Raw genomic sequence first — 23,108 nt, forward strand, 5'->3', positions numbered from 1 at the left:
ATGTCCCTTCCTTCTGACCATAACTTCAACCATAGGACAAGTTCATATGTTGTAAGTGGAAGAATTTGTCACCCTCAAACCCCATTCACACAAGTTTGTCTCATGCTAGATACTCAATATAATTTGTCAGGGAAAATTGACATAGTGGCTCAATATAGGGGAATGCTTCTCCCAAAGGGTAGATTATAGGAATCTCCATAATACCCCTAATACATGCTTTTAAGTGTGGGACTAAAGGTCACTTTGATAGGGATCGGATAGAGATGGGTTCCTATAGACAAACACTGAACTTTCTAGTGTTGAGATAGAGAAAGGCAAGGAGCAAACACTCACCTCCTAGTGTTGAGATAAAGAAAGGTAAGGAGCAATCTCAAAAAGAGGATAAGGTATAAGGGCTATCTCCTCTGAGCTTGGAGAGCCTTCTAGCCCATTATTATAAGACCTTAAGGGAATAAAGACATGGGAGGGATCCATGCAAGCAAATCCCTTATTTGGGAGGAAGATTTTTAGAACTTCTCTTCTCCTAAAATGAACATTCATGAGAGTAGAATCGATTTCTATCTCTCCTAGCTCTTCTGCATCTTGTGGAATTGCTGATGGTCATAAGTTTTGCATGTTGAGGTCTTCTTTGTAGCTACTTGTAGAATACGAGGCCAATGAAGGAGCATATATTTTACTAGAAGTTGAAGAAGGGCCACAAGATATGGACATTGGAAAATACCTTCCTTTGTTGTCCCCTATTAAGATTAAACATGGTTTGGACAAAGTAAGAACTAAGAGACCTACTATTTTATTCACCAAATAAAGAACACTTGAGTCTTGCACGAGGAGAAGTATGCATGTGCATGGAATCATTGACACTAATGAAACCCACATCATAGTAGATCAAGAACATATCATAAGGCCCACATCATAGTAAAGTGGGAACATATTCTAAGGCCCATAACGTGTCCTGCTAGCACAAGGTATGACCATCTACACCCATTTGAAGTGGCCAACAACCAGGTACAACAAGTGCACAATCAACACACTAGCATGGTTGTGAGTGATCTAGGGATTTGCAAATAGGTAGGGTACTACCACAACAATGAGCTATCGTACCAATGCAAGCATCCCTAGAGCAAGATAGTGGTTGGGCATTTCCTCACCAAAGTGTTTTACCATGTACTAGGTTGGAGAGAGATTCTACCCCCTCACATGGACTCCTAGAAAGCATCCACCCAGGCCGTAGGTGGAATCCCCTGATTCACCTTCTCCATTGTGAAGCTCCCATAAGATCACCTTATACACAAGCTAAACACACAAGGTTAGGACACATAGAAGGGTGGAGGCAAACTCACCTTCCAACCATAGATTCTATTAGGAATCTTGAGGGTTAAGATCACTTGATACACAAGCTAAATGAAAACGGTTAGGACATATAGAAGGGTGCAGACAAACTCACCTCCCGACGATTGTAGATTCCATCAAGAATCTCTCATGAGCCAGAGGCTAAGGTTTCACTCCCTACAGGCCAAGCTAGTTAACCATGGCATCCCATACCACTAGAGCATGCCCTAAGGGACCCTCGACAAGACCGCATGTGTACCGCCATGTTTATGCTATGAGGGAGCAAGACTACTCCGGTCAGGCACACTAACCAATTGTCCAGTGAGACAACTTAAGAAGTGAATAACCCATAAGTAATTTATATAGTGACTATTGTCACCAAATAACCATCCAGTCATAAATAGCTAGTAAAACCTTGGATTATCAATAATAATAAGCCCTAGCCACCTTAACCTATATGCTATAGCCTTCTCCCTACTCTTAGGGCTTCCCAACCTCGCCTAGCGTAGGACCTAATCTTGAGGATTAGTGCTAGGTACATAACATACTTTCCCTCCTAAGACATTTCCTCACCACAAAACAAAGTTAGGGAATCTCCACTCTAAACTAGCAACTATCTCCTAAGTTGAGTCCTGCACCGCCTTGTCTCTCCCCTTAATCTTAACTCAGGGATCAGCTTATTTCTAAGCTTCCTGTCCCTAAAATCTATTATAAGCTCTGGCTCATATGAGAAACAAAGGACAAGTGCTTAACCTCGACCAGTTCTTGAGATGTATCCTCAATTCCTAGATTCTTCTTGAGTCTTCTCACATGAAAAATTGGATGAACTTTTACATTAGGGGGAAATTCTAACTTATAAGCCATCTTATCAACTCTTTTAGGATTGGGTAAGGTCCATAGTACCTAAGGGATAACTTCCTAACCTTCCCTTTCTATAACATCTTAGAAATCTTGGATAACCAATCATTCCCTCGGAAAACTCCCTCGAAAAACTCCCTTGGTTATTTGTAGATAACAAGCATTCCCTATTTCCATGGATTTTATTATCAAATTTCCACGGACTAGCAGAGGGCATGATACTATCTGGGTGGTGGTAGTAGACAGGCTGACAAAGACGGTGAGACTTTCACCCTACAGCAATTGATTTGGTATGCAACAGTTTGTTGTGTAGCATTTCAAGTCATATGGGTTGCCTTGTGACATAGTAAGTGTCAGGGACTCAAAGTTTTTTGGACACTTCTAGTAGTTAGTTTTGAGAAGTTGGAGACTACACTAAGTATGAGTTCCTCTGATCATACTCAATTTGATGGGCAGCCAAAGAGAGGGAATCAGGTTCTGGAGGGTATGCTTTGTGCATACACCTCAAATTGGGAGACATACATCTCAATGGTCGAGTTGCCCTCCTACAATAGTGCAAAGTACTTGACTAATGCTTACATTCTATTTATGCTGATGTACGATTACCAACATAGATCTCCGGTAACTATATCAAGACTTAAGGGCATAAAGATTGATGCAGCTAGATATTTCTCAGCAGATATGCAATGCATTGTAATCTATTAATAGTGCTCATGATAGAGCATGATTATATGTTGTTATCATCGAAGGAGTTTTCCAACTTTCCCACTTGCTAAAAGGAATCTCTAGAGGATGTAACAATTCTCTAGCTCTAAGGCACTTAGCCTTATCATCATTAGGAGAAATATGGACTCTCCATTTTTTCCCTTAAGGGGTTTCTCTCACTTCTCTCTCTCTAGAAAAAGATTCTAAAATAATGTTATAATATTAGCTCTTGTAGAATCAAGGAGATCTCTTTATATTGTTTTTAAAAGAGATTCACCTATTATTTTATTGTAGTACTATCCCATCTCCAAAGTTAGGACCACTTGTCCTCAAAATTCTCAAATCTGAAATAATAATATTCTATTTGATCTAAAAATGTGAAGCATCTAAGATGTGACTATCTTAAATGCCCACTTGACTTTTCAGCTTCTAAATCCTTCCAAATAGATTACATTTACGTATTTCAAAATGGGAAAAGTTAAAAAACGGAATAACTTGATGTAGATATCAGATTTTCAAATTTCTTTTTACCTACGCCTACCTCTATGCTCTAAGAGTGTGACTGTTAATTTTTGTCATTTTTCATTAAGTATACAGGGGTTTATGAATATTTTCTTCATTTAGAGACTTCTCTAGATTTTTTAGAATAAGAAAAGTAGGGTTTTCAGTTTAGGGTGATTTTAGTTTGCTTTGATGAGATATTGCTTTAGGTTTTTCACTTTCGCTCCTTTGTACAGAGGAAATTCAAATCTGTGTTTGTTTTCTTTAGTAGCTATGCTCAAGAGCTTTCTTTCCCTCCTAAACCACATTAATGAGTTTAGATATTCTCAATCATGGGGTTTCTTCTCTTCTGTTAGCAGAGAAATTGACAGGTAGGTTGATTATTGGGTGTCATTTAGTTAGAACCACATATTCATCTTCCCTTCAATCATCTTTCTGTTTATCAATTTCTGCAAAAGAATCAAGAACAAGGGAGCAATGGAGGTATGATCATTACTGTTATCTGTTATGTTGTTTTGTTATGGTTTAAATTTGTCTGAAATACTATGTTTTCTTTTCTATTAATGTTAATCTTGTTATTCTAAATGTGATTTAGTCATGTGTGAAATAGAAGATAATAGTTGAGTTTAATGATGTTATTTTTGTGCTATTTGAATTGTTTTGTTATGATTTAATATTGTCTGAGTTATTTTGTTTTCTTTTCTATTTTGACCATCTTATTATTCTAAATGTGATTTAGTCATGTATAAAATAGCAGATAATAGTTGAGTTTAAGGATGCTATTTCTGTGTTATTTAGATTTTTTATTAGTGATTTTCTGAGTGAAATAAGTATGTGAAAATATAATTGTTGATTAATAGTTATGATTTAGTTTTAGGATATATTGAAGTCTATATGTTATGTTTAATAATATGTTATGTCCCCATTCGGTGGCGAAGACTATTTTGTGGCTATTTCTATTCATCAATCTCTGCAAAAGAATCAAGAACAAGAGAGCAATGGAGGTATGATCATTACTGTTATCTGTTATGTTGTTTTGTTATGGTTTAATTTTGTCTGAGTTATTATGTTTTTTTATTAATGTTAATCTTGTTATTCTAAATGTGATTTAGTCATGTGTGAAATATAAGATAATAGTTGAGTTTAATGATGTTATTTCTGTGCTATTTGGATTGTTTTGTTATGATTTAATATTGTCTGAGTTATTTTGTTTTCTTTTCTATTTTGACCATCTTATTGTTCTAAATGTGATTTAGTCATGTATAAAATAGCAGATTGTAGTTGTTTTCTGATTATGCCAATGCATTTAAAGAGGCGGTTGTAAACTTTCATAACTCAATGACAGAGGCATGGACTTCAAATTGCATTACACATGATATAGTTAGAGTGGTCTCCATTTTATTTTTACAATTAAATTGTGAATCTAATATTTTGAGTTTAATTGTGGATCCTGTATTTTTGAATGTAGCACATACTTGAGGCTCATGGTCCATACTTTGCTGAACAAGGAAGTTTGGCAATATGGTCCACACAAGGCATGGAACGATCTCATTTTGCAAGATTGATGCAGATTCCAAAAAGCAACGGCACATGGAGGTGGAATCAATGATTCCAATCCTATGAGGAAGTTACTCCAATGGTGGTATAGGAGAATAGAGATAAGATATGAGGACAAATTAATAAAGTTCAAATCCAATGATATAGAAGCTGTTCGCAGGGCAATATATGAAGTGAAGAAAGCAAGATATGAAAATAGCATTGTCCAAAGAACATCTTGCAGGATGGTTGACAACCCAAGAGAGAGTCGGTAGCAAATGAAAATATCAATAGAATCGTAATTATGAAATAACATTTGATGTTTATGAGAGTATCGGAGCAATCCAATGTTTTGAAGAAATAGGTGTTTTTTGAAGTCAACATGGATAACTTTTTCAAAATAACTGTTTACTAAAGTCAACATGGATAATTTTTTGATAGTGTTGATATGCATACTTGTGTGTGAGAGTATATGCATACTTGTGTGTGAATAGTTGTGTTATTTTTAAAGTTGACTAAACTATTACTTATAAGTGCTTATAAGTGGCGAGACATTTACATTTTATCGTCTTCTAGCTTTCAAGCCATGGCACACACCAAGCAAAGTGCTAAGAGGAACCCTACTAAGACTCGCCCAACACAACCCGAGGTCAATATACCAACGGAGACTGATAGTGAGTGCACTTAATCTGACAATCCAGGAGGCACTACTACAGGTACAATGCATCCACATCCGCCACATCACAAGAAGCGTAGATGGAGACCAGGCACTGCTGCTCTTCGAGAAATAAGGAAGTATCAGAAAAGTATAAACTTAATCATACCGAGGGTGCCATTTGCAAGATTGGTGAGAGAGATATTGCAAGATCTCTAGTGAATGTCTCGTAATAGGTTCTATGCAAGACTTAGTTCTATAGTCAACAATGTGCCGAGATGGTCAGCCCAAACGTTACTAGCTCTTCAAGAAGCAGTTGAGGCATATTCGGTGGACCTCATGCATGATGGTCAGTTTTGACAGCTATTCATGCGAGGCGTATCACTCTTATGGACAAGGATTTGAGACTTGTACAAAGGATTTGTAATAATGGTGATGCCTTTAGTTTGAATATGGATAATATGATTTGAGTAAATCATACGATGCGTTGTAAACCTATGTTTCAATGTACTTGTAATCTATGAGAAGTGTTTTTAATACAAGCACAATTTGATGTTTCTTTCTCAATATCTTGGGTGTTATTATCTTTTTCTCTCGTAAAGTTTTTCAAGATTATCGAAAGCATTATTTTTTATTCACAGGGCTCATATGGATTTAGGATTTTTCACACAACATGTGTGCATGAAAGACTATGTGTATAAAATTTCAATGAATTTAGAAGTTTTAAAAATTTTATCTTTACTAAAAAAATATAATAAAAATTACTCTAAAAATTATATTACTTTAAACATGAAACGAAGTTCTAGAAACCCTAGGGAATTAGTGAGATGTTACATCAAAGGGGCTCTTATAAATAAGGAAATTACTAAATATAATAAAAATTACTAAAAAAATTTAAGAGCTATTTATTTTCATTCTATAAAAATAAAATATAAGTTATATTTTCAGTTTTTGAAGTTATAAATATAAGTTTAGAGTCTTTCATTTTCATTCTATTCTTGTTTATCTTCTTCAAGAACATGGCTTGCACGAAGCAGACTCCTAAGAGGGTTGATCCCATGAAGGTCAGGCCCCCACCACCACCCACACATCGCAAACGTCACTGGTTGTTGGAAACCCGGCACTGTTGCTCTTCGGGAAATCAAAAAGTATCAGAAGACGGCATACCTTCTGATCTCGAGGAGGCATTTTTATCACCCCTCGTTAGGGAGATTATGGATGATTTTAACGTGAGTCGGCTATCTCAATGGCATCGTTGGGTCGACAATAGTGAGTCTCCCACACGATGGACAGCAGTAGATTTGGAAGCTCTTCAAGAGGTTGCTGAAGCTTTTTTAGTGGACATATATGGTGACACAATGTACGTAGCAGTCCATGCCAAAAGAGTCACGGGCCATCACTGACAAAGATATGCAGCTAGTTCTACGCATGCGAAAGTGGAGGGAAGATTATGGTGATGATGAGCCACAGTTTAGGGTTTAGGATAATCTCATGTATATTTCACAATGTAATCTCATGTGATCATGATGTAAATGCTTTACTTAATGAAAATATTTTTTTTGATCCTTGCCAAGTGTCTACTTGTATTGTGATTTCAATTTCAAATTAACGATTAAATATTATTTGTTGATCGCACGAATGCAACAAAACTTCAAAAATATATTTTTTGTTAATATAGAAACTGCTACATCATGACATAGAAGCAAGTAAAAAAACCCTAAACTCTGTGCCTCTTAGAACTAGGCTCAGCAGAGGCAATAGGAGGTTTAACACTAGTTTGGTACCAAAACAGGACACTTGAGTGTCCTTTTTTGGGGTTGCGAAAAAAAATCAAACTCCTAATGTAGGCTTTAAAAACCAAAATGCTTCATTGGGCATGTAGAACATAACCCTATGCTTATGTAAAAAATGCTAAACATATAAAATGCCTTTTTATTTGGAAGTACATAAGCAACAAAGTAGCATATGTCTTGAAAATGAACATTTTTCAGGATTTTTCCAAATATGCAAGCATCATTCTCTCAAAAAAAAATCCAATGATATCAATAGCATTTTTCCCAAGATATTTTGATAGCATACATCAGTCCAAGGAGGTAGAAGTTCACTAAAAAAATCATTTTCCTTTCCTAGAATTTTTTCCAAAAAAGTTGCATAAAATCAGTAAAAGTAACGCGTATTATCAAAACTCAATCACGCCACTAAAAAATAATGTAGCCCTATCAATAAGAATGTTGATTATTGGCTTTTATGCTTGAGATGAGATAAATAAGCCATAATTTGATGTGTATGACACTAACTTAGCCTCCACTTAAGTAGGTTCTTATCGCCTAGTTCTAAAAAAACTGTAAAAAATAAAAATGCAAAATTTGATCACCTTTTATCAAAAACTAATCATAACTATGCTTGCACAAGTAGTCTACACCTATAGTTACAACAAATAATGCACTTACACAGCTTTCCCCTTTGATGAAAATCAAAATTAGGCTCATAATTAGACATTTTATGTATTAAAAACACGTTGCGCAAAAGGCCATGTATGAGAAGAGGCCCAAAAAGTGGCTCTAAAGTTTTGGAAAATTATAAACAAAGTAGTATTTACCCTATATAACATGGGTGCACCTCAAGTTTTATATTATTAGCTTGCATATGGAAGGAGAAAAATTCATGCTCCACCTGTATAAAAAACATCATTTCAATATTAGCGAGTCAAAAATTTATCCAATAATTATCGTTTGATGATTCCAGGATTTAGTTTACATCATGGGCTTTCCATCAAGCCAAATTTCATGATCAAACTATGTCCCTTCTAAAAGTTATGTCCAAATTACTACTATTTTGAAAACAGCAAAAATCATGCGTTTTATCAGCATGTGTCTAAGAAAATTAAAATATTGCCTTGCAAAAGCTAAGAAAAGTGCAATTTAAAAAATCTCAAGGATTTTTTGGGTCTTGAGGAACATCTGTGGATGTTAAGCATTTCAAAACTCTTAATAGATTGCCCACAAAAATTCAAGAAAAATGCTAACTTTTCAGGACACTTTAGTGTCCAATTACAGAACTAGTGTTAAGCAAAGGAATTACAACAAAATTTCCTTCGATCTCGAGTTGGATAGCATGAAGATCAATCTTTCTAGTGGTAAGACCTAGGCAAACTAGTGGAATGAATCTTCCCTCCACGTTGAGCTTCGAACAAGTATAGGAGCTTGCAGCGCTTCACAAGCACCACCTTCTCTAAGCTTGATTTCACAGGCATGGACTTGAATGCAGTAGCCTTTGTTAAAGACTTGATCTTCATGAGAGAGACTTGTCCATTAGGGAAGCATACTTTGTGAAAGACAATAATGTCTTGAAAGATTTTGCTAATGTACTTCAAAGCTCCATCCTGGACTCTTCCTCCACCGCCCCTTGTTCCACCAGCTCTAGATACAAACTCATCGACAAAGACAATTTCTTGAAGAAAAAATTTGCATGCAAAAATAAAATATTAAAAATTATTCCAAAATACAATTGCATGAAAAATAATATTTTCAGATGAGATGAAATTGTCTGTGCGGGGCCTCAAGGGCCCTGGGACCCCACACATGTAATCTGGGATGCATCAAGGCCCTGCAGGCATGCCAACCGAAGGCTAGCGAGATGATGGCCCTGAATCTGCAGATTCAGGGACATCCTCGCCAGCCTTTGGCTGGCATTGCAGATTCAGGGCCATCCTCACCAGCCTTCGGCTGGCATAATGCTTGGAGGGTGCTGATGCATCCCAGATTACATGTGTGGGGTCCCAAGGCCCTTGAGGCCCCACACCAAAATTTTCAAGAAGATTTAAATTTTTTTAAACGTACCTTCTCAGCCTCATCATTTTGTTTCCCATCTTATGCATCTAGGGATGCCCCAGGGATGACTCTATCACCATGTACAGGGTCCGAGAGGTCAATGCGTGATCGAGGTCCAAAGGGCTGTTTGACATTCCGACCAATTATTTCGAGCTCATTTGGTGGATCTCTTGATCAGTGCCAGATTCACACTGTGATTGCGAGGATGGGCTATTTGAGCTTTCCTTTCAACCCAAGAGCTACTTCTATCTGCTTCAGAGGCTCGAGATGTGTACTATGCATATCCATTTGATCTGGAAGGATGCTTCGTGGTGGTTTCTTATCTTTTCTATCAAGATTGCCACATGAAACCATTGCCTTGGAGTTGGCATGCTTCAGATTTCCTTTTGATCTAAGTGGAAGCTTAGCTAGCTTCATCATTTACATTAGGTATCTACATTTTTCATTTGACCCAGGTGGTTAGAGAGCCATTGTCTTGGACTTCACATGGCTTGGACTTCCATTTGATCCAGATGGTTGCATCATTACCTTCATCATTGAAGGAATTCCATTATCCTTTCCATTTGACCCCGTCATATGACTCATGTGTTAGTCTTCTCTGACATTGACATTTAGTCATGGTTGTGATTTTTAGCTTTTTGTACATAGCCACTTGTATATATATTTTTTATGTGCATTACCACCCTTCCATTTTGAGTATGAAATCATTATAGGAGGAGATGGTTTGTAACAAAGTAATCATATATGCACATACACATGTATGGGTTTGGGCATAGGCACATGGATCTTAGGCATAGATTTGTGGCATTGACATATTCTTATCTAGTGTGAAATGGCCAAACACTATATAAGTAGCCATGGTCTAGCCTATTATACCTTTTATGATGACCATTATGATCTTTTGACTACTATGTCATTTCTTGGTGCTTATGCCGAAGCTTTCATGTGGCTGATGCATGGTAGTCTTTGTATGTCTAGGTGCTTCTCCCTATGATGAGTGGGACATGTGTGTACTCTATGCTAATGAGTGCAATCTCCTAGGTCCCTTCATTGTGCAACTCTTCGATATTCTTCCTCGAAAAAGACTCCTAGAGACCACTCTTCCTCAAAAAGGACGTGTGAGAGTATTCAAATTCCACTGGAATGTGGTGAGAAATGCCGATAGGGTTCACTCCATGAGCAAAGAGGATCAAAGACTTAGAAATTGAAATATTTTAGAGTAGATGCCCTAGTTAAAGTTAAGGAATCATTAAGTCCCAGATGAGGATACACATCGATAACTTAGAAAGAAATGAAGAGGGGAACTCATTAGATGGCATGAACCTTTCTCACAGTGTGGACCTTTCTTGAATCTAAGAGAAAGTTCTCTACCCCAAAACACATAAGGTACATAATGTGGACCCAAAATATAAGCTGGCATTGTAATTATGCCATAGCTCTAGTAAAACTAAAGTGACATACAACCTATAAACCACTAGTGGAATATCTACCATAATCTTATCAACAATCATGCTAGTAGAATAAGTGAGAAGATGTTTTCCAGGCACCATATCATCCATATCCACATTGGTTGAGCTCGATATCTCAATACTCCCCCTTGAACTATACTCCATACCCTACACTCCAAGCTTCTAAACCTATGAAGCTTCTCTGTACACATTGCCTTCGTGAAGAAACTAGAGTCACTTGATCCTATGTGCCACCATAGACCAATCCACATCACATTGCCTTCGTGAAGAACCTAGAGTCACTTGATCCTATGTGCCACCATAGACCAATCCAGATCACTTATTACTAGAACCTTCTCCCTCATCAAATGATAATGTGCATCTCCTTAATGTGCTTCCCCCTAGCATAATACACTAGTTGTATGATACTCCTATTGTCACACAAATAATGACATCTACCTATCGATTGGATCACCCATATCTATAAGTAGCTTGTGAAACCAAGCTTCCTCACATGTCACCATTTTTAGAAGATTGAACATGGACCCTCAAGCATGCATGGCTATGGTGTTCTTAATCCTAATTTTTGTGATTAAAGAGCACTAAAGCTATGGTGGGTGTAGCCTAATTAACAACATAATGATGATCCTAAACTTAAGCTTACCTCAAGAACAATTAGTTATAAGATGGAAACTTGTACTCATAGAGAGGCTTGCGAGTAGCTTGTATTCATTTCTTGAAAATGACCCTTTTTATGTGAGGAGGGTACACCTCTTATAGATGTGCTCATGTGGGATAATGTCCAAGTGTGATGTGGTTGCATTCTCCTTTGATCTTGGTCCTCTACTCATACCTTGCCCTTAAAATGGCACCACAAATTTTAACAGCCCCCTTGGTGCCATGATGTACAGGCTATTGCAAGGTGGTTGGATGTGAGTTACAAAATATGCATCACTTCCCCTTAGTGTAACATGCTACTTAAGGTGGTCAAGTGTGGTGTTAAAATATGTCATCACCCCCCCTTGGTGCATAAATTGCTACCCTCAGATGGTTAGGTGTGGTAAAAGCAAAAGAGTATGTCTACTCATTTGGTGATCTTTTATAATCATGGGCTAAGGTGGTGAGGCTTGTTGATGTAGCTTTGGCTTAGAAGAGATGCTCCTCGGGGGAGTTGTCTTCCTAGTTCTTCAGTATGTATTCTTCTTTCTTATGCCCAAGTTTATTGTAGTGTCCACATTTGGGCTTGTGTTTGAGTTTGCACTCTCTTTTGAAGTGTCCTTTGCTTTCGCACACTGGTAGCATTCTTTTATGCCTTTGTTGGTGTAGAATGTTTATTCCCTTATTGTACTTTGTGTTTAATTCATTAACCTCTTCTCTTCTTCAAGTAGGGATGAAATACAACCCTAATATGTTGGTTCAGGTAAATTCTTTAGAGTAGTGCACCATATTCCTTTGGCATGCTTTCTATAAGTATGGCAAAAAATGCCATCCTTTTCACCTATCTTTGCATCACTGCCATCCAATTGGGTCATGATGCTTTTCGTTTTGCTTATGAATTGTGCTAGTGACTCATGAAATTCCATCTTTAAGCCATAAAATTCTATTTTCAAATGGATTTCTTGATTTTTAGCCTTGGAACCAAATATTAAGTTTAACTCGTCCCATTCTTGTTTTGCTATGGTTTTGGAATCGATTTGATGAATAAGGTTTGTGTCCAAGTGTAATCTAATCAATGATAGTTCTTGTTCATCTTTTTTAGTCCAATCATCCATTAGATTAGCGGGTGTATTCTCCTTAATTAATTTTCATATGTTCTTGTGCATGAGAAGATACTTCATTTGTGTGGCCCAGTTGTAAAATACTTCCCCGTAGAACTTCTCAACATTCATGATAATGCTCTTACCAGAGTTTTTTTCTCAGTAGTGTCTAATTGCTTACAAGAGTGGCATTTTGAATGTTGTTGCAAGTGATCCCGTGAAATCTTCTCTAAAGGCTTCCCAAAACCTAAGCAAATGACAAATGATGAATGTTTATGCTTGTACAAAACTAATATACCCCAAAGATATTAATTTTACTCTTGATTGAACCCAATTTTAACTAATGGTTGTGTTTAGTGAGAAAACAAGGTAATTAGTATGAATGGAATTTGGAGGGATCCATTGAGCTCATGGAAAGGAATATTGATGGGGGGTTTTTGCATAGAGCTCTTTGCCTTGATGAGATGTAAATGCTAGAGTAGAAAGAAGTGATTTAAACAACCCTTAAACATGTGCATTAGTGAGAAAACGGGTGGCCATGTTTTTCCTTCTAGTGTTGTGACCCGTTGATGAAATAGGGTTGAAGATCGCTCATACGATTGCTAAGTTACCCCTAAAGGTTCTTAGCTCAATTCGACGCACATAGGGCAAATGGCAAAAAAAATAGTCAACAAAACAATGTGATTTTTGGGTACAGTGATGAAATTACTTAATTCTTTTGGTGAAGTTCAATGCCTTGATGTGATGAAGTTGCTCCTTGAATGGATTGAGCAATGGCTATAAGGAAATAGAGAATGGGAGAATGAAGCTCTTCAAATTTGGTCTACAAGGAGGTGTGTGGATAATCTTGGGGATAATTAGCTTAATGAGATTTATTAACACTAAGAAACTAAAAAATGATTAGAGAGGACTAAAGCTAAGCTAGTGGAGAAGCTCATGAAGAAAGGAGTAGCTCTGATACTATGTCAAAATATTAAACATGGATTCTCAAGCATGCATGGCTATGCTGTGCTTAACCCTAATTATTTTGATTAAAGAATAGTAATCCTATGGTGGGTGTAGCCTAATTAACAATATAATGATAATCCTAATGACTTAATCAAGATTGCCTTAAGGAGATTTGTAAATCAAATAAAACACTATCTCAAAGTGTGTGGTGAGAACGTTTTCCATTCCAATACACATGCTTATGTGGGCCCAAGGTTTCTTTTTGACACACATTAATGCTGTCAAATCTGTGTACGATGAATTATTGTGGGTTGTAACTTTCTTTTGGGTGCTTATTTATGGCTCAATTTTCATGAATGCTTCAACTTAGAATAGATTGCAACTTTGAAAAGAAATATATTAGAAGAGGACATAATAGTCCACTATTTGTGAGGTTGAGAGCTCAACCCATAATGCTAGAATTTGAAGGTGGCACTACCCTTATAAAAAAATGGGTAGAAAATGTTTTTCCTTCAAATGAAAGACTAAAAGAATAATAGTTTGCCCTTTCAAATTCTTTACATAGGAATGTAGATTTTACATGAGCCCTTCAAATGAAATTTGAGGATCACCTTTCAAGTTTGAGGACTATCTTTAGCCAAGTCCAAAACTACCTTGAGTGGACATTGCCCCAATGATGTTAGTGACATTCTGGTGTACATTCTAGCGTTGAAAATGAACCTTTTTTTTTCTCACCAATAAAAAAAGGATCACCTTTAAGATCAACAGGTATTTATTGAAAGCAATGCATTGGAAGTTAATTGGTTTTGTAACTAAAATTTCAAAATTTTGAATCTTTAATTCAAGGCTAGGCAAAATTACAACCGGTTTTTTCTCAATCTGAGTTGTGAAAAATTACACTAAAGGAGGACGCTTTTTTCTAACACTCATACACTCGTGTCATGATGTTTGAAAAGGCTTACTACCTAAGGGTGTGAGTTTGAATGCTATTGTACACAACACATGCAAGGTGTCTACCTCAATGGCATAATTTCAGTACCAAAAATCCTACCAAAAAAAGGGTTCGGATGAGGCAAGGGTGAAAAATGTTCTTTTTTCAACCAAAAAACTTGAAAGGTAAAAGGTCAAACTCAAAAACGTATTTTTTTTTCTCTCAATTGGAAAAAGGAGGTCAAGGCTCTTGATAAAGGGGGTCACGACATCAAAGACTCAAAGGCAAGTCTACCGTCTAGACTCCACCAATTGGAAAAAGGAGGTCAAGGCTCTTGATAAAGGGGGTCACGACATCAAAGACTCAAAGGCAAGTCTACCGTCTAGACTCCACCATAGGCATAATGTGGCCTTGAGATGAGATTTATAAATCGAATAAAACACTATCTCAAAGTGAGTGTGAACGTTTTCCATTTCAATACGCATACTTATGTGGGCCCATGGTTGCTTTTTGATGCACATCAATGCTGTCAAATCCATGAATGTGGGCCCATGGTTGCTTTTTGATGCACATCAATGCTATCAAATCCATGAATGATGAATTATTGTCGGTTGAAACTTGCTTTTGGATGCTTATTTATGGCCTCTTTATGGCTCAATTTTTGTGAATGATTGAACTTAGAATAGATTGCACCTTTGAAAACAAATATATTAGAAGAGGACATAATAGTCCACTATTTGTGGGGTTGAGAGCTTAACGCATAATGCTAGAATTTGAAGGTTGCACTACCCTTGTTTTAAAAAAAAGTGTAGAAAATTTTTTCCCTTCAAATGAAAGGCTAAAAAATAATAGTTTGCCCTCTCAAATTCTTTTCATAGGAATGTAGATTTTACATGAGCCCTTCAAATGAAATTTGAGGATCACCTTTCAAGTTCGAGGGCTATGTTTAGCCAAGTCTAAAACTACCTTGAGTGGACATTGGCCCAATGACATTAGTAGTGACATTTTGGCATGCACTCCGGCGTCGTCGAAAATAAACTTTTCTTTTTAACTAGTGAAAAAAAGAATCACCTTTAAGCTAAATGGGTTTTTATTAAAAAAAATGCATAGGAGGTTAATTGGTTTTGTAACTAAACTTTCAAAAATTTGAATCTTTAATTCAAGACTAGGCAAAATTACAACCGATTTTTTCTCAATTTGAGCCGTGAAAAAGTACACTAAAGGAGGACGTTTTTTTTTCTAACACTCATACACTCCTGTCATGTTTGAAAAGGCTTGCTTTCCCAGGGGTGCGAGTTTGAATGCTATTGTAGACAACACATGCAAGGTGTCTACCTCAATGGCATAATTTCAATACCAAAAATCTTCACAAAACAAAAGGATTTGGATCAAGGAAAAAAATAGGGGCTAATCTTTGCCAATTGGCTATTTTTTGTGGTTTTTCACAAAAATATTCGCTCGATATCTTAAATCATTTGCCCAAATTTTGGCCATTTTGAAGGTTTTTAGAAAATATTCACCCAATTTGAACATTTTAGGGCATTTTTTAAAGCATTCACCCAATTTTCTATAATTTAAGATTTATATAGGAGGAATAATCGCCAACCCACCTACACTTGTATATTCATGGAGGTATCTTATTTTTTTTACTCTAATTCGGATGAGGCAAGGGTAAAAAATGTTCTTTTTTATGACCTTCCCATTTTAGCCACGTCCAAAACTACCTTGAGTGGAAATTGGCCAAGTTTATTGTAGTGTCCACATTTGGGCTTGTGTTTGAGTTTGCACTCTCTTTTGAAGTGTCCTTTGCTTTCGCACACTGGTAGCATTCTTTTATGCCTTTATTGGTGTAGAATGTTTATTCCCTTATTGTACTTTGTGTTCAATTCATTAGCCTCTTCTCTTCTTCAAGTAGGGATGAAATACAACCCTAATATGTTGGTTCAGGTAAATTCTTTAGAGTAGTGCACCATATTCCTTTGGCATGCTTTCTATAAGTATGGCAAAAAATGCCATCCTTTTCATCTATCTTTGCATCACTGCCATCCAATTGGGTCATGATGCTTTTCGTTTTGCTTATGAATTGTGCTAGTGACTCATGAAATTCCATCTTTAAGCCATAAAATTCTATTTTCAAATGGATTTCTTGATTTTTAGCCTTGGAACCAAATATTAAGTTTAACTCATCCCATTCTTGTTTTGCTATGGTTTTGGAATCGATTTGATGAATAAGGTTTGTGTCCAAGTGTAATCTAATCAATGATAGTTCCTGTTCATCTTTTTTAGTCCAATCATCCATTGGATTAGCAGGTGTATTCTCCTTAATTAATTTTCATATCTTCTTGTGCATGAGAAGATACTTCATTTGTGTGGCCCAGTTGTAAAATACTTCCCCGTAGAACTTCTCAACATTCATGATAATGCTCTTACCAGAGTTTTTTTCTCAGTAGTGTCTAATTGCTTACAAGAGTGGCATTTTGAATGTTGTTGCAAGTGATCCCGTGAAATCTTCTCTAAAGGCTTCCCAAAACCTAAGCAAATGACAAATGATGAATGTTTATGCTTGTACAAAACTAATATACCCCAAAGATATTAATTTTACTCTTGATTGAACCCAATTTTAACTAATGGTTGTGTTTAGTGAGAAAACAAGGTAATTAGTATGAATGGAATTTGGAGGGATCCATTGAGCTCATGGAAAGGAATATTGATGGGGGGTTTTTGCATAGAGCTCTTTGCCTTGATGAGATGTAAATGCTAGAGTAGAAAGAAGTGATTTAAACAACCCTTAAACATGTGCATTAGTGAGAAAACGGGTGGCCATGTTTTTCCTTCTAGTGTTGTGACCCGTTGATGAAATAGGGTTGAAGATCGCTCATACGATTGCTAAGTTACCCCTAAAGGTTCTTAGCTCAATTCGACGCACATAGGGCAAATGGCAAAAAAAATAGTCAACAAAACAATGTGATTTTTGGGTACAGTGATGAAATTACTTAATTCTTTTGGTGAAGTTCAATGCCTTGATGTGATGAAGTTGCTCCTTGAATGGATTGAGCAATGGCTATAAGGAAATAGAGAATGGGAGAATGAAGCTCTTCAAATTTGGTCTACAAGGAGGTGTGTGGATAATCTTGGGAATAATTAGCTTAATGAGATTTATTAACACTAAGAAACTAAAAAATGATTAGAGAGGACTAAAGCTAAGCTAGTGGAGAAGCTCATGAAGAAAGGAGTAGCTCTGATACTATGTCAAAATATTAAACATGGATTCTCAAGCATGCATGGCTATGCTGTGCTTAACCCTAATTATTTTGATTAAAGAACAGTAATCCTATGGTGGGTGTAGCCTAATTAACAATATAATGATAATCCTAATGACTTAATCAAGATTGCCTTAAGGAGATTTGTAAATCAAATAAAACACTATCTCAAAGTGTGTGGTGAGAACGTTTTCCATTCCAATACACATGCTTATGTGGGCCCAAGGTTTCTTTTTGACACACATTAATGCTGTCAAATCTATGTACGATGAATTATTGTGGGTTGTAACTTTCTTTTGGGTGCTTATTTATGGCTCAATTTTCATGAATGCTTCAACTTAGAATAGATTGCAACTTTGAAAAGAAATATATTAGAAGAGGACATAATAGTCCACTATTTGTGAGGTTGAGAGCTCAACCCATAATGCTAGAATTTGAAGGTGGCACTACCCTTATAAAAAAATGGGTAGAAAATGTTTTTCCTTCAAATGAAAGACTAAAAGAATAATAGTTTGCCCTTTCAAATTCTTTACATAGGAATGTAGATTTTACATGAGCCCTTCAAATGAAATTTGAGGATCACCTTTCAAGTTTGAGGACTATCTTTAGCCAAGTCCAAAACTACCTTGAGTGGACATTGCCCCAATGATGTTAGTGACATTCTGGTGTACATTCTAGCATTGAAAATGAACTTTTTTTTCTCACCAATAAAAAAAGGATCACCTTTAAGCTCAATAGGTTTTTATTGAAAGCAATGCATTGGAAGTTAAATGGTTTTGTAACTAAAATTTCAAAATTTTGAATCTTTAATTCAAGGCTAGGCAAAATTACAACCGGTTTTTTCTCAATCTGAGTTGTGAAAAATTACATTAAAAAAGGACGCTTTTATCTAACACTCATACACTCGTGTCATGATGTTTGAAAAGGCTTACTACCTAAGGGTGTGAGTTTGAATGCTATTGTACACAACACATGCAAGGTGTCTACCTCAATGGCATAATTTCAGTACCAAAAATCCTACCAAAAAAAGGGTTCGGATGAGGCAAGGGTGAAAAATGTTCTTTTTTCAACCAAAAAACTTGAAAGGTAAAAGGTCAAACTCAAAAACGTATTTTTTTTTCTCTCAATTGGAAAAAGGAGGTCAAGGCTCTTGATAAAGGGGGTCACGACATCAAAGACTCAAAGGCAAGTCTACCGTCTAGACTCCACCAATTGGAAAAAGGAGGTCAAGGCTCTTGATAAAGGGGGTCACGACATCAAAGACTCAAAGGCAAGTCTACCGTCTAGACTCCACCATAGGCATAATGTGGCCTTGAGATGAGATTTATAAATCGAATAAAACACTATCTCAAAGTGAGTGTGAACGTTTTCCATTTCAATACGCATACTTATGTGGGCCCATGGTTGCTTTTTGATGCACATCAATGCTGTCAAATCCATGAATGTGGGCCCATGGTTGCTTTTTGATGCACATCAATGCTATCAAATCCATGAATGATGAATTATTGTCGGTTGAAACTTGCTTTTGGATGCTTATTTATGGCCTCTTTATGGCTCAATTTTTGTGAATGATTGAACTTAGAATAGATTGCACCTTTGAAAACAAATATATTAGAAGAGGACATAATAGTCCACTATTTGTGGGGTTGAGAGCTTAATGCATAATGCTAGAATTTGAAGGTTGCACTACCCTTGTTTAAAAAAAAAGTGTAGAAAATTTTTTCCCTTCAAATGAAAGGCTAAAAAATAATAGTTTGCCCTCTCAAATTCTTTTCATAGGAATGTAGATTTTACATGAGCCCTTCAAATGAAATTTGAGGATCACCTTTCAAGTTCGAGGGCTATGTTTAGCCAAGTCTAAAACTACCTTGAGTGGACATTGGCCCAATGACATTAGTAGTGACATTTTGGCATGCACTCCGGCGTCGTCGAAAATAAACTTTTCTTTTTAACTAGTGAAAAAAAGAATCACCTTTAAGCTAAATGGGTTTTTATTAAAAAAAATGCATAGGAGGTTAATTGGTTTTGTAACTAAACTTTCAAAAATTTGAATCTTTAATTCAAGACTAGGCAAAATTACAACCGATTTTTTCTCAATTTGAGCTGTGAAAAAGTACACTAAAGGAGGACGTTTTTTTTTCTAACACTCATACACTCCTGTCATGTTTGAAAAGGCTTGCTTTCCCAGGGGTGCGAGTTTGAATGCTATTGTAGACAACACATGCAAGGTGTCTACCTCAATGGCATAATTTCAATACCAAAAATCTTCACAAAACAAAAGGATTTGGATCAAGGAAAAAAATAGGGGCTAATCTTTGCCAATTGGCTATTTTTTGTGGTTTTTCACAAAAATATTCGTTCGATATCTTAAATCATTTGCCCAAATTTTGGCCATTTTGAAGGTTTTTAGAAAATATTCACCCAATTTGAACATTTTAGGGCATTTTTTAAAGCATTCACCCAATTTTCTATAATTTAAGATTTATATAGGAGGAATAATCGCCAACCCACCTACACTTGTATATTCATGGAGGTATCTTATTTTTTTTACTCTAATTCGGATGAGGCAAGGGTAAAAAATGTTCTTTTTTATGACCTTCCCATTTTAGCCACGTCCAAAACTACCTTGAGTGGAAATTGGCCAAGTTTATTGTAGTGTCCACATTTGGGCTTGTGTTTGAGTTTGCACTCTCTTTTGAAGTGTCCTTTGCTTTCGCACACTGGTAGCATTCTTTTATGCCTTTATTGGTGTAGAATGTTTATTCCCTTATTGTACTTTGTGTTCAATTCATTAGCCTCTTCTCTTCTTCAAGTAGGGATGAAATACAACCCTAATATGTTGGTTCAGGTAAATTCTTTAGAGTAGTGCACCATATTCCTTTGGCATGCTTTCTATAAGTATGGCAAAAAATGCCATCCTTTTCATCTATCTTTGCATCACTGCCATCCAATTGGGTCATGATGCTTTTCGTTTTGCTTATGAATTGTGCTAGTGACTCATGAAATTCCATCTTTAAGCCATAAAATTCTATTTTCAAATGGATTTCTTGATTTTTAGCCTTGGAACCAAATATTAAGTTTAACTCATCCCATTCTTGTTTTGCTATGGTTTTGGAATCGATTTGATGAATAAGGTTTGTGTCCAAGTGTAATCTAATCAATGATAGTTCCTGTTCATCTTTTTTAGTCCAATCATCCATTGGATTAGCAGGTGTATTCTCCTTAATTAATTTTCATATCTTCTTGTGCATGAGAAGATACTTCATTTGTGTGGCCCAGTTGTAAAATACTTCCCCGTAGAACTTCTCAACATTCATGATAATGCTCTTACCAGAGTTTTTTTCTCAGTAGTGTCTAATTGCTTACAAGAGTGGCATTTTGAATGTTGTTGCAAGTGATCCCGTGAAATCTTCTCTAAAGGCTTCCCAAAACCTAAGCAAATGACAAATGATGAATGTTTATGCTTGTACAAAACTAATATACCCCAAAGATATTAATTTTACTCTTGATTGAACCCAATTTTAACTAATGGTTGTGTTTAGTGAGAAAACAAGGTAATTAGTATGAATGGAATTTGGAGGGATCCATTGAGCTCATGGAAAGGAATATTGATGGGGGGTTTTTGCATAGAGCTCTTTGCCTTGATGAGATGTAAATGCTAGAGTAGAAAGAAGTGATTTAAACAACCCTTAAACATGTGCATTAGTGAGAAAACGGGTGGCCATGTTTTTCCTTCTAGTGTTGTGACCCGTTGATGAAATAGGGTTGAAGATCGCTCATACGATTGCTAAGTTACCCCTAAAGGTTCTTAGCTCAATTCGACGCACATAGGGCAAATGGCAAAAAAAATAGTCAACAAAACAATGTGATTTTTGGGTACAGTGATGAAATTACTTAATTCTTTTGGTGAAGTTCAATGCCTTGATGTGATGAAGTTGCTCCTTGAATGGATTGAGCAATGGCTATAAGGAAATAGAGAATGGGAGAATGAAGCTCTTCAAATTTGGTCTACAAGGAGGTGTGTGGATAATCTTGGGGATAATTAGCTTAATGAGATTTATTAACACTAAGAAACTAAAAAATGATTAGAGAGGACTAAAGCTAAGCTAGTGGAGAAGCTCATGAAGAAAGGAGTAGCTTTGATACTATGTCAAAATATTAAACATGGATTCTCAAGCATGCATGGCTATGCTGTGCTTAACCCTAATTATTTTGATTAAAGAACAGTAATCCTATGGTGGGTGTAGCCTAATTAACAATATAATGATAATCCTAATGACTTAATCAAGATTGCCTTAAGGAGATTTGTAAATCAAATAAAACACTATCTCAAAGTGTGTGGTGAGAACGTTTTCCATTCCAATACACATGCTTATGTGGGCCCAAGGTTTCTTTTTGACACACATTAATGCTGTCAAATCTGTGTACGATGAATTATTGTGGGTTGTAACTTTCTTTTGGGTGCTTATTTATGGCTCAATTTTCATGAATGCTTCAACTTAGAATAGATTGCAACTTTGAAAAGAAATATATTAGAAGAGGACATAATAGTCCACTATTTGTGAGGTTGAGAGCTCAACCCATAATGCTAGAATTTGAAGGTGGCACTACCCTTATAAAAAAATGGGTAGAAAATGTTTTTCCTTCAAATGAAAGACTAAAAGAATAATAGTTTGCCCTTTCAAATTCTTTACATAGGAATGTAGATTTTACATGAGCCCTTCAAATGAAATTTGAGGATCACCTTTCAAGTTTGAGGACTATCTTTAGCCAAGTCCAAAACTACCTTGAGTGGACATTGCCCCAATGATGTTAGTGACATTCTGGTGTACATTCTAGCGTTGAAAATGAACTTTTTTTTTCTCACCAATAAAAAAAGGATCACCTTTAAGCTCAACAGGTATTTATTGAAAGCAATGCATTGGAAGTTAATTGGTTTTGTAACTAAAATTTCAAAATTTTGAATCTTTAATTCAAGGCTAGGCAAAATTACAACCGGTTTTTTCTCAATCTGAGTTGTGAAAAATTACACTAAAGGAGGACGCTTTTTTCTAACACTCATACACTCGTGTCATGATGTTTGAAAAGGCTTACTACCTAAGGGTGTGAGTTTGAATGCTATTGTACACAACACATGCAAGGTGTCTACCTCAATGGCATAATTTCAGTACCAAAAATCCTACCAAAAAAAGGGTTCGGATGAGGCAAGGGCGAAAAATGTTCTTTTTTCAACCAAAAAACTTGAAAGGTAAAAGGTCAAACTCAAAAACGTATTTTTTTTCTCTCAATTGGAAAAAGGAGGTCAAGGCTCTTGATAAAGGAGGTCGCGACATCAAAGACTCAAAGGCAA

The 23,108-nt window shown here is 36.2% G+C and overlaps 1 protein-coding gene across 1 annotated transcript; it reads left to right on the forward strand.

The window, feature by feature from the left end:
* Positions 1 to 6,603: 6,603 nt before the first annotated feature.
* LOC147637147 (uncharacterized) lies at positions 6,604 to 6,987 on the forward strand. Its single transcript, XM_086801012.1, has one exon. It carries the CDS (start codon positions 6,604 to 6,606, stop codon positions 6,985 to 6,987), a length of 384 nt encoding a protein of 127 aa, XP_086657138.1.
* Positions 6,988 to 23,108: the final 16,121 nt, after the last annotated feature.

Source organism: Cibotium barometz, chromosome 7 (assembly GCF_041138505.1).
Source record: "Cibotium barometz isolate CiBa-2024 chromosome 7, ASM4113850v1, whole genome shotgun sequence".
Classification (NCBI taxonomy): domain Eukaryota; kingdom Viridiplantae; phylum Streptophyta; class Polypodiopsida; order Cyatheales; family Cibotiaceae; genus Cibotium; species Cibotium barometz.

Excerpts from the sequence above, each read along its gene's own strand:
- LOC147637147 (XM_086801012.1), top strand. The coding sequence starts at position 6,604 with ATGGCTTGCACGAAGCAGACTCCTAAGAGGGTTGATCCCATGAAGGTC.